The sequence below is a fragment of the Bos indicus x Bos taurus genome, chromosome 24 (assembly GCF_003369695.1).
Source record: "Bos indicus x Bos taurus breed Angus x Brahman F1 hybrid chromosome 24, Bos_hybrid_MaternalHap_v2.0, whole genome shotgun sequence".
Taxonomy (NCBI): domain Eukaryota; kingdom Metazoa; phylum Chordata; class Mammalia; order Artiodactyla; family Bovidae; genus Bos; species Bos indicus x Bos taurus.
In genome coordinates this window covers 35744373-35756758 of record NC_040099.1, presented here as the reverse complement: position 1 = coordinate 35756758, position 12386 = coordinate 35744373, and the positions used below count along the sequence as shown (strand labels likewise).

The window sequence follows — 12386 nt, the reverse complement described above, 5'->3', positions numbered from 1 at the left end:
GTGTGGGATCTTCAGTAACAGGGTGGATTAGGGCAGGGAAAGGAGAAGGAAAGGTTGTTTCTCTTCCCTCTTTCCCCTTTGCTGATGATGCATCGGAAGAGGGACCAGTAAGTCACCAAGAATGCTTGCTGACAGGCCTGCTTTTTACCCTCTTGAATTTTATCTCCTCTTTTCAGTATTAATGAGTCACTAATCACAGTGAAAGCCTCTGATGGCGTCATCGCTCTCCAGATGTCCATCTTGGTCAGTGAGGTGCCTCCACCTAGTGGTGACAGCAGCAACTACAAGCTGCCCATTGACGGGAAAATACTTCCCCCCAAAAGCAACAGAACAACTAGAAGTTAAGAACTGACATTCTTAAGAGAGTTCCAAAGAATAGCGTGGAGAGATAAGAGCGCCTTCCTCAGCGATCAATGCAAAGAAATAGAGGAAAACAACAGAATGGGAAAGACTAGAGATCTCTTCGAGAATATTAGAGATACCAAGGTAACATTTCATGCAAAGATGGGCACAGTAAACAACAGACATGGTATGGACATAACAGAAGCAGAAGATATTAAGAAGAGGTGGCAAGAAACACAGAAGAACTGTACAAAAAAGGTGTTCATGACCCAGATAAACACAATGGTGTGATCACTCACCTAGAGCCAGACATCCTGTAATGCAAAGTCAAGTGAACTTTAGGAAGCATCACTACGAACAAAGCTAGTAGAGGTTATGGAATTCCAGTTGAGCTATTTCATGTCCTAAAAGATGATGCTGTGAAAGTGCTGCACTCAATATGCCAGTAAATTTGGAAAATTCAGCAGTAGCCTCAGGACTGGAAAAGGTCAGTTTTCATTCCAGTCCCAAAGAAAGGCAATGCCAAAGAATGTTCAGACTACCATACAATTGTACTCATCTCACATGCTAGCAAAGTAATGCTCAAAATTCTCCAAGCGAGGCTCCAACAGTATGTGAACTGTGAACTTCCAAATGTTCAAGCTGGTTTTATAAAGGCACAGGAACCGGAGATCAAATGGACAACATCTGTTGGATCATCGAAAAAAATGAGAGTTCCAGAAAAACATCTACTTCTGCTTTATTGACTACCCCAAAGCCTTTGACTGTGTGGATCATAACAAACTGTGGAAAATTCTTCAAGAGATGGGAATACCAGACCACCTGACCTGCCTCCCTAGAAATCTGTATGCAGGTCAAGAAGCAGCAGTTAGAACTGGACATGGAACAACAGACTGGTTCCAAATAGGAAAAGGAGTACATCAACGCTGTATACTGTCACCCTGCTTGTTTAACTTACATATACTGTCACCCTGCTTGTTTAACTTATATGCAGAGCACATCATGCGAAATGCCAGGCTGGATGAAGCACAAGCTGGAATCAAGATTGCTGGAAGAAATACCAATAACGTCAGATATGCAGATGACATCACCCTTATGGCAGAAAGTGAAGAAGAACTAAAGAGCCTCTTGATGAAAGTGAAAGAGGAGAATGAAAAAGTTGGCTTAAAGCTCAACATTCAGAAAACGAAGATCATGGCATCCGGTCCCATCACTTCATGGGAAATAGATGGGGAACCAGTGGAAACAGAAGACTTTTTTGGGGGGCTCCAAAATCACTGCACATGGTGACTGCAGCCATGAAATTAAAAGATGCTTGTTCCTTGGAAGGAAAGTTATGACCAACCTAGATAGCATATTCAAAAGCAGATACATTACTTTGCCAACAAAGGTCCATCTAGTCAAAGCTTTGGTTTTTCCAATATTCATGTACAGATGTGAGAGTTGGACTATAAAGAAAGCTGAGCACTGAAGAACTGATGCTTTTGAACTGTGGTGTTGGAGAAGACTATTGAGAGTTCCTTGGACAGCAAGGAAATCCAATCAGTCCATCCTAAAGGAAATGAGTCCTGAATATTCATTGGCAGGGCTGATGCTGAAGCCGAAACTCCAATACTTTGGCCCCCTGATGTAAAGAACTGGCTCATTTGAAAAGACCCTGATGCTGGGAAAGATTGAAGGCAAGAGGAGAAGGGGGCGACAGAGAATGAGATGGTTGAATGGCGTCACCGACTCAATGGACATAAGTTTGAATAAACTCTGGGAGTTGGTGATGGACAGGGAAGCCTGGCATGCTGCAGTCCACAGGGTTGCAAAGAGTCAGACATGACAGCAACTGAACTAACTCGTGGCTAAAACATTACCTAAAGCTCCCAAAGCACATGACTTTTTTTTTTTTTTTTTTTTGCATTTTTAAATGTTTTATTTATTTTTAAATTGAAGGATAATTGCTTTACAGAATTTTGTTTTTTCTATTAAACGTCAACATGAATCAGAGCACATGGCATTTTTAACAAGGAATCTCTGCCCAGGAAAACTGCCAGGTATCCTACGTCAGAGTATATTAGGGTAAACTAAAAAGCAGGAAAGGGACCAGGAGGAAGTTTAAATCAGGATATTGAGAGTATAAGAGTGTTGTGGAGATAAAGCTAATGGGCCATTTAGCTTGTGTATTGATATCAAGAAGTATTTAATTGGGGAATGTGGTAGAGGTCTGTGTTGTCAGATTGACAGATTAGGATTATATCTAGATGGGATATTTAGAATGCAGGATCACAAATGCCCCTTCCATTTCTAAACTCGGTAGTCCCCCATTTTGCTCTTCACGCACTTAGAATCGGGCCTCTGTAACCCAACTGAACTCATTGCTGCTTGTGTTCTCTCGATTATCGGGATACTCGGAAACTGGGACTGAAGTCGCTCGGTCATATCCAACTCTTTGCTACCCCACGGACTGTAGCCTACCAGGCTTCTCCAGCCATGGGATTTCCCAGACAAGAGTACGGGAGTGGTTTGCCATTTCCTTCTCCAGGGGATCTTCCAGATCCAGGGATTGAACCCGGGTCTCCTGCATCGCAGGCAGATGCTTTACCATCTGAGCCACCAGGGAAGCAGGATACTCTAGAAATTATTAATAATTGAAATATATTGAATGCTTCTAATATAAAAAGTCTGCTAGTATTATAAGGCATCAAAGAAATAAAGCCATCTAACTAACTTACATTGAATTTGGAAAGAAGACCTAACCCAATGACTTAATTTTTCAGTATAAAACTAAATAACAGCTTGCTATGAACAAATAAGTTCAAGCAAAAGCATAATGAATTTCTAGGTGTTTGACACATTCAGTGAATAACATAGAAATTGAGGAAGAGATTACCTAGGTTGGAATAAAAATAAGAAAAATCAGTAGAAAAGACAAGTCTTGTACCGTCCTTTAAGATGATGAGGGATGTGGATGGGTAAACACAAGGGTTACTGGTATTTCTGCAGAGCTGTAAGGAAATGGGAAACGAAACCATGGGTAGTGGAAAGTGCAGAAGGTAGCTGGTTGGAAATAAGGCTAGAGACGTGCATGGGGCAAACTGAAGGACTGCTCTGAATTGGTCTCACAGTTACTTATCAAGTACCTGCTCTCTGCCATGAATGAGCTTCAGAGGGTCCAGAAAACTTCCTGTGACATTCTCCATCAGTTTTTTCATACTCATGTGTATTTTTCTAGACAAAGAGTCAGTAGTTTTCATCAGATTTTCAAAATAACCCATGACCAAAAAAAAGTTAAAGGCCCACTGGTACATCTAGAACGCTCCGATGAATGGATATAAGGAACACTTAAGGGAGGGGGGATTTGTTGTAACTGGTTAAAGAGCAAAGAAAAACAGTGGTCTAAATGACACATTCCAATCCCCGATTCCTGCTGTTTCTGGGCTCTGCAGCTTTTGTACTGTTTTAGCAATTATCATTATACTGAATGATGTTCTGTTTAGTGGATTGATTGTGACACTTTATCTAGATTCTGAGCCCAGAAACAAAGAACTGCAGCTTTTGCTTCTTTCTGTATTTCTCCACTGTCATGCAGAGTACTTATGTAACATCAGTCTGTCTTGCAGGCTAAAAAGAAGTGTCACTTCCTCTATTTAAGGACAGTTCTTATACTATGTTCTTCATCTTTTCATTTAAACAGAAAACCCTCCTGTGGTCCCAGCATCCGCTTTTCGCCAACTTCTCTCTGGCTCTTGCTTCCCTTCACAGTCAAGATTTTTTTTTTTTTTTGAGAACAGACAATATTACATCTTTATATCCTAATTAGTTCATTTTACTCTTGTTAAATTTGTTTATTGTTCATGAATGTCTTTTTGTCTGTTACAGGGAGCTTATTGGATTTCCTGAAGGAGGGAGATGGAAAGTATCTGAAGCTCCCACAGCTGGTTGACATGGCTGCTCAGGTACTTGTGTGTTCATCTGTGTGTCCATTTGAACTGCAAGTGCACATTAAAAATGTAAACTAATCTTGTGTGTGTGTGCGCGCGTGCACGTGCTAAGTCTCTTCAGTCTTATCCAACTCTTTGTGAGCCTATGGACTGCAGCCCGCCAGGCTCCTCAGAATACTATTGTTTATATGGTGAAATCATGGAGTTTTAGAGCTGGGAGGAACATTACGGATAATCCAGTCTAATCTCTGAATATTACAGATACTGTAGTATCTGAGGAGCCAGGTGTCTAAGATTTGAACAACTTAGAAGTATTAGAGTCAGTGATCCCAGTACCATGCTGCCCTGTATCGTGTGGCCTTTCAGAAACATTTGCATCCACAAATACAAACTCTGTACGTATTTATACTTCAGCAGACACATGTTAAGACAGTGAATGATTGCTGTTCCAAAGAAAATATTAGAAATCTGAAGTATGTGCTGCAGAAGAGCTGAACAAAGCTGGGAGTGGGCTGTGGTAGATCAGCAGATACTAAGCAACACAGGGTCACACTGATCCTACTAGGGTAGAAGGTGGAAAGGTAATATACCTAAGTGAAAGGGTTAGTCGCTCAGTCATGTCCGACTCTTTGGCACCCCATGGAATGTAGCCGTCCATGCTCCTCTGTCCATGGAATTTTCCAGGCAAGAATACTGGAATGGGTAGCCATTCCCTTCTCCAAGGGATCTTCCCAACCCAGGGATCAAACTCAGGTCTTCTAGAACATTGCAGGCAGATTCATTACCTTCTGAGCCACCAGGGAAGGCCCAATATACCATAAGTAATTAATCATATTGGTCTTTAAATAAAGAAAAATAAAGTATATGCTGAGTTTCTTTTTTTAATATAGTCCCAAACGAGAATTTAGATGGCAGGTATACAGTTTAAGATGTGGTAGTTTTACTCTTCTGAGTTTTTGTTTTTAAATGTAATTGAGAACTATTAAGTTTTATTCAGATGTGTGGTAGGTATTCAAGGGGCCTGTTATTGCTTTGGTTGACACATTGAATCTAAGGCTCCTCTCATTATAATGAGTGTCCAGATGTCCACAGGATCTGGCAATTCAGAGAAACTTTATACCAAGAAAACTGTGCCTGTGCGACCTTAGCATATGTCAAGCCTCGTCCATACGCCTGAGCTCCAGGCTCTGAGCCCCTTTATGGTGGAGGCGGGCAGACTGTTCATCTGTGAAGGGCCAGCTGAATGCTTCAGGCTTTGTGGGCCACATGCCATCTTTTTTCTCCCCCTTCCCCACTTCTCTTCTCTCCTCCTCTCGACCCCTCTCTTCCTCCTCATCCTTCTCTCCCTGCTCCATTAAAAGGTTTTCTGTTTTTCCTATCATCTACTAGACTCTGCCCCATTACCATCATCTCTTTTCCAGAGGCATGTCTTCAGTGATGTGGTTTAACATTAACCAGAATTGCCCTCTCCATCCTTCCCTTCATACCATATATGTTTGTTTTTCTTCCCAAGATTGCTGATGGTATGGCCTATATTGAAAGAATGAACTATATTCATCGAGATCTTCGGGCTGCTAATATTCTCGTAGGCGAAAACCTTGTGTGCAAAATAGCAGATTTTGGCTTAGCAAGGTTAATTGAAGACAATGAATATACGGCAAGACAAGGTAAAATGACTGTTTAATAAATAAACTGGTAACCTCATTTTCAATGAATGGATTTTCTTACCGTTCTTTTGAACATACAGGGTTGTACAGAATTAAGCAAACAGCTCTAGGCCTGCTCAAAAGAGTCAGAGAAACATTGATTTTTGATCATAAAATTATACATAATGCATAATACTGTGGCTTTCTGATAGCTCTTTCCCCTAGAGAAGCACCTGACTGTGGGTGTTGTTTGCATTATGAATACGGCGAGCAGTGTTCTCCTCTTCACACTTCCCTTGGCATGCCAACAAATAAGAAACATTTTAAAATAACGTTTCTAACAAACCTCAGAACCATCCAGGTTTTACTGCATGAAGCACTAGAAGCTCAGCGCTTTCTTTTCCATTTCCATACCTGTGTGCTGTCCCCTCCAGCTAGAGTATCTTCCTGTTCTTCTTCAGCCTTTACCTGTGGAAATTCTAACCACTCTTTAAGGCTAAACTTCGCTACCACTTTTTGAATGAAACCTTTTATGATTGTGCTAATGAAAATTGATCTTCTGTTTGTCAGAACATCTAAAGAACTATATTTTACAACATTATATATCTACATAAGTAACTTTAAGTATTTAAGACACCTATAATCTTATTTTCACTATAAGTATATAAACATCACAAAGGCTGTGTTTTTGTGCCTCTGCTAACAATTAGCATAATGTGCATAAAAAAGTGCTAAGACACCAAATATTTGAGTAAATTAGTACAGGCTTTTCAAAATGATAGTACAGTAAAATTTTCTAGAGAGAGATCATATATAGAAAGGAGATTATGGTCAAAAACCAGTAGACATTAGAACCAACGGAATATGCTCTTGGCAGCCAGCAGTGGTAACTACTAGGAACTCAGTTCAGTTCAGTTGCTCAGTCGTGTCCGACTCTCTTCGACCCCACAGACTGCAGCACGCAGGCAGCTGGACTGACTGAAAAAGTTATAGATCCTATAATGCATGTTTTTGGTTGCTTCTTACTAGCATTTTTACCTCTGTTCCTTCTTGGATGGTTTTCTGTCCCCACCAGCCGTGCACTTTTTTATGTCATTGAATATCTTATCGGGAAGAAGTGTGTTTTATACTAACGGGAATTTTAAATAGTATTAAAGCAGATCTTGTACTTTTGAAGAATTTGACACTGATCACAGGTACAGTAGGGATACTGACAAAAAACGAGCCCTGCTGTTGCCATATGTGCACAGAAAGAAACCAGTTACTGAAGCAAGCTGGTCAATACTGTTTTAGGTGCAAAGTTTCCAATCAAGTGGACAGCTCCTGAGGCTGCACTGTATGGTCGATTTACAATCAAGTCTGATGTATGGTCATTTGGAATTCTACAGACAGAACTGGTAACAAAGGGCAGAGTGCCATATCCAGGTGAGCTTGCATTCATGTACCTGGAGTTTATGGGGGAGAGGCCTTTTTTTTCCTCTTTGTTTATCTGTTTTCTTTCTTCCTTCCCTCCCTCCCTCTCTCTTTTTGGCATTAGATGGTGAGCAGTCTGTGAGAGCCACAGTCCTTGAGATGGGGCTCTGTATGCATAGCTTTCTCCCTTTTCTAAAAGGGTCTTTTTGCTCTACTGTTTTCTCAGATGATGAGCATAAATATATCTCCGTCATCTCCTTCCCTTCCTCCCACAAGTAACTGAGGGTATGCTTAGCCTGTGATAACACAGGGTGAGCTGCTGATGAAATAGTTGGGGATTACATAGGAATACAAGAAAGGAGGTGTGTAATAAATTTAAGCAAAGTCAAACAGGTGACATTAGATAAAGAAACTGTTTCAAGGAAGTAACTTGATATAAAGTAACATAATCAGTATATTTGGCAAAACCAGAACTAGAACTCATTCTTCTGAATTCCTTTCAGACACTGTCTTGCCTCTGTTCCTCATTAGCCCAAGTTTGGGGTTGGCTTTGAGAAGCATGAGTACTAAAAACCAGATTTTAGGTGGAATGAAGAAAGATATGTTGAAACAGATTAGCATTTTTCTAAGCTTTTGCTGATGTCCTTTGACATTTAACATTTATTTCTCTGTCAGAAAGGATCGTTTCAGTAAAGAAACTCACTTGAATATATGTCGAATTAGCGGTGGGGGTCAGGTCTGTTTGGCTCGTGGTGTGTAGGGGCACCGTTTCTCACTGTTTCTCGCTGTTTGGCGCCCGTGTGTCAGGTATGGTGAACCGCGAGGTGCTGGAGCAGGTGGAGCGAGGGTACAGGATGCCATGCCCGCAGGGCTGCCCAGAGTCCCTCCACGAATTGATGAATCTGTGTTGGAAGAAGGACCCTGATGAGAGACCAACATTTGAGTATATCCAGTCCTTCCTGGAAGACTATTTCACTGCTACAGAGCCACAGTACCAGCCAGGAGAAAATTTATAATCCACGAAGCCTATTTTATATGCACCGATCTGCCAAAATTGTAAAGAACTTGTGTAGACTTCCTCACTTACGTACAGGAATCAAAAGAAGAAAATCTTCTTCACCCTGCATGTTTTTGATGGTAAACTGGAATTCCAGACATGGTTGCACAAAACCACTTTTTTTTTCCAAGTGTTAAACTCTAAAGTACCAATGATGAATTTTTCCAGCTGATTTCAGGGTCCAAAGAAAGTGTAGTTAAGATTTGGATGACCGTGTGAACGATGGCATGACAGTGAAGAGCAGCAAGGCACTGCTTATGAATCACTCCCTTTCTTTTATTCCCCAAACTTATAATGTAAGAGAAATTTATCAATCAGTATAGGCAAAACTTGGGAGATTAAAATCAGTTATACCATAATACAATCTAGAATTATGGAATTTTCACGGGACCAAACAATTCCATTCCAGTTTTTTAATATATCTTGCATTTATTCTTCTTAGAAGTTTTTTCTAAGTTGAACAGTTAATATGCAACCTTTATATATGCCTCTGTTTGCATGGAAGTGGGCCAGGTTTTTAGAAGCAGAAAGGAAACGGCATCTAAAACTTGATTAAATGTTAGATGACAGCAGTGGAATTTGAAAGTATAATGCACTGTGTTAATACTCAATATACTCATGAAACTGGAAAGTAGAAGACATTTTTCATTTTAATCATTTCTTAATAGCTCAGTTTGAAATAATGAAGGTAATTAGAAAGTGAGCTAATGTTTTGTAAGGTTGCATTGATTTTTTTTAAAGGCAATATACAATCCAAGGGGAAATATTTTAATCTTTAGATAGCATGAAAAAAATAAACTCAGCGTTTTTTAACAGTCATCTTTGAAAAGTAGACTGGTACTGTGAGATTGCTAATATGTAGTTAACGGTGGGTGCCGCAAATGGAAAGTATCACTAGATCAGGGACTTGAATGCACTTTTGCTCATACTGAATATAGACTAACAGAGAGGAAAATGTATTTAAAAGAAATATGAGAAAAGAAAATGTGAAAGTTTTACAGATAGAGAGATGGGATGTTGTGTTTAACGTTGATGTTATGGAGTAACAAAATGGCTTTGCTGGCACTCAAAGCTCCTCACTTAATCTGTTTTCTGAGATTTTAAGAGCTATAGGTAGGACTATAAAACTAATCTTTCTTAACACAAACACTAAATGAGTGCTGTAGCCTCAAATAACTTAAGTTAAGGCTTCCCACTAATTCCAGTGATACAGCTTCTATGCAGAACGTTTTTAGAACTCCAGTTTTCAAGTCCATGTTGAAATCTGCATTCCCTTTTTAAGTATACTTAATGATGATCATTTTTCCCCTTTTAGAATTTAGTTGATTTGAGGAGAAAGTACTCAGTATACTTGGTGAAAAGAGGGGGATAGTTGTTGCATATTTAAAGTACGCCAGTGAAACGTACAGAATAATACTGATTTTTATGACCAACTCAAAAAGAAAATTAAAATCCCAAAATATGAATTTGAATGGCAGCGTCATGGGTGTAAGTGTCTAGCAAAGGAACTGAGTCTGACAAAAGTCTGGTATTTACGTTTTAAAACACTCTCTTTTGTAGTTATATTTTAAACATAGCAACACATCCGGTCCCAGCATTTTAGGAATATCATTACTAACTATCGTCACTTACCTGATTTGGTCATTAAATAAACAGTTCTGTGCTGTGGTATCTGTGTTGAGATCCAGACCATTTTAAAATGTGACAGATGAACTCCATGCAGGTTGGCAGTAGTTCTGGTACTAAAACTTGCAGTGGCTTCTTATGTTTACGTAACTTGCATACTATTGAATCCTTCCACAAGGATTTTCCCAAGAAGACTGCTGTCATCATTTACCTTTTACATCCTCAACCTGTGACTTCAGATTTTTAAAGGGCTTTGTGTGAACTATGATATTTCAATTTTTCTAAGCATTTTAAAAAGGATAAAATTATGTTTATGTACTAATAATTCCCTTCCGAAAAATAAGCCAGAAAAAGTTGATGGCATTCATTAGATTTTAATTGAATGAAGCAGTTCCTTATAATATCAATTGTATAGTTAGGAAATAAAACACTAACTTAGTGTGTATTCAGTTTAAATGGTTTATGTATTTTTAAATTGCTGAGAAAAATAAACAAGTTTGTACATTTGAAGATTTTTTCCAACAGCTTTTCTTCAGCCTCTTAATTTGTTTTCCTTACCAAGAAAGGAAGTTGGTAAAAACAGCCTTCTAGCACAAACATTTTTTTTTAATGAATAATGGTAGCCTAAAACTTAATATTTTTATAAAGTATTATTATATTGTTTTGTGGATAATTGAAATAAAAATTCTCATTGAATGTACCCATTTATCTTTTCAGCCACTATTCATATGTTCTATCAGTTTTTTAAAAAATGGCATTTAAAGCAAAGTATATTCTGAGTTTCTTCTTCCATTGGGGGGAAAAAAGTATTGAGTTATGACTCTTGAGCAGAGTTAAATCAATTCTTTTTAAATTCAGAACATTATTAAACTTATTCTGTGTGATTAATTTTCCATGTCAGGTGAGTGACATTGTTTTTACAAGGTTTTTTTGTTTGTTTTTTTTTTAATATCAGCAAGTACAGTTTTAATGTACTGACAAACCTAAGAGATTTAAGTGAAGTTATTCTTAGAAGAAGATTCTATGTGAAGAATATAAAATAAAATAACCACTTTTGATCATAAGGGATTTAATTTTCTAAAAATGAAAAATATGCAAGCCTTATTTCTATGTGTGTTTTACACTTGTATTATAGGTATAATGAAAATAAGATTATGCTAAATTATGAATGGCCAATCAAAAGCATTTGTTATTTCCAATAAGGTAATAGTATTAATTGCTTTCTAGTGTTATTTTATCTAAAATTATTAGCTTTGTTTTCCCTAATGATTCCAGAAAAGTAACATTTAATGAACAAACACATCATTTAATAAACATTTATTAAATATTTTTATACAGTAGAGAAATAAGTTCTCAACCTAAGAATGTTTTCCTAGTTTGCTGTTTGCCTTTTAATTTTGCATGTATTTTTTTTGATGTTTAAGTTGTACATTTGTATGTTGTCAAATCTTTTTTATTCCTAAAACATCCTTTGCATCCCAAGATTAAATATTCATCTCATCTGTTCTATTTGATGCTTTTGTGTTTTACATCACTCTTTAATTCACCTGGAAGTTTTGAGGGCATAAAATGTGACTTAAGGATCTAGCTTGATTTCCCACCCCCCCATACCATTAATTTTCCCAGCAGCAATTACTGGTTAATGCATCTCCCACCCCATTGGTTTTGTCCAATTAACTTGACATTCTGACACGAGTATAACACTTCAATGACTAATCACTTGGTAATGCAGTTTAATAATTAAGCAAGTAGCCTTTTTTTTTTTTCCCAATGTTGATGTTCTGGAAAATTCTTGATAAACTTTGTGGACTTTATTTTTCATACTCCAGAAAAATTCAGGGGAGATTTTAGTTAGGATTATACTATGTTTATATAAATTAGTTTGGTAAAATAATCTCTTACCATCTTTTCTAGTCAGTCTTCCGATCCCATTTATGCAAAATCTTGATTTACATCTCTTAGTAAAGTCTCTAAGACTTTTCTCCATTGAACTGGAAGATGAGTCTCATCTCTTGTCTGATTATACTGCTCTGTAGATGCTATCCGGATGTTGCTGGAGGCCAGGTCCCCACTTAGATCCAAAACAAACCGCCATGCAGAGGGGAGGGAGAGAGCATGGGCCCCAGCAGCATTTATTTCCGTAAAATCAGCTCCTCCCCTGCCTTCCATTTCCTTCCTTCCTCCCTTCCTTTTCTTTTTTTGACATCAAGTTGAGTTTCCTTCATAACAATCAAGAGTCCTGATTAATTCACATTCAAGCTGTTGAGACACAGGAATAGTTATAAGTAAAACCAGCCGTGTGTGCCTGGTATCATCCATTTGTCCTTTCACAGCCACACTCCTCCGGAAGGCTTGCCTGTCCTCAGCTGTGGG

The 12386-nt window shown here is 38.4% G+C and overlaps 1 protein-coding gene across 3 annotated transcripts in view; it reads left to right on the top strand.

Moving 5' to 3' along the window:
• Positions 1 to 11522, top strand: part of YES1 (YES proto-oncogene 1, Src family tyrosine kinase) — a 64590-nt gene extending 53068 nt beyond the window's left edge. For 2 of the 3 annotated variants that reach the window (XM_027525587.1, XM_027525588.1), the window contains exons 9-12: positions 4210 to 4286; positions 5785 to 5938; positions 7211 to 7342; positions 8138 to 11495. In XM_027525587.1, the coding sequence (XP_027381388.1) occupies positions 4210 to 4286; positions 5785 to 5938; positions 7211 to 7342; positions 8138 to 8346 (572 nt within the window). In that variant the 3' untranslated portion in view covers positions 8347 to 11495. Of the gene's footprint in view, positions 1 to 4209; positions 4287 to 5784; positions 5939 to 7210; positions 7343 to 8137 lie in introns of all 3 variants that reach the window. The other variant, XM_027525586.1, reaches the window with a different exon arrangement.
• The last annotated feature ends 864 nt before the right edge of the window (positions 11523 to 12386 follow it).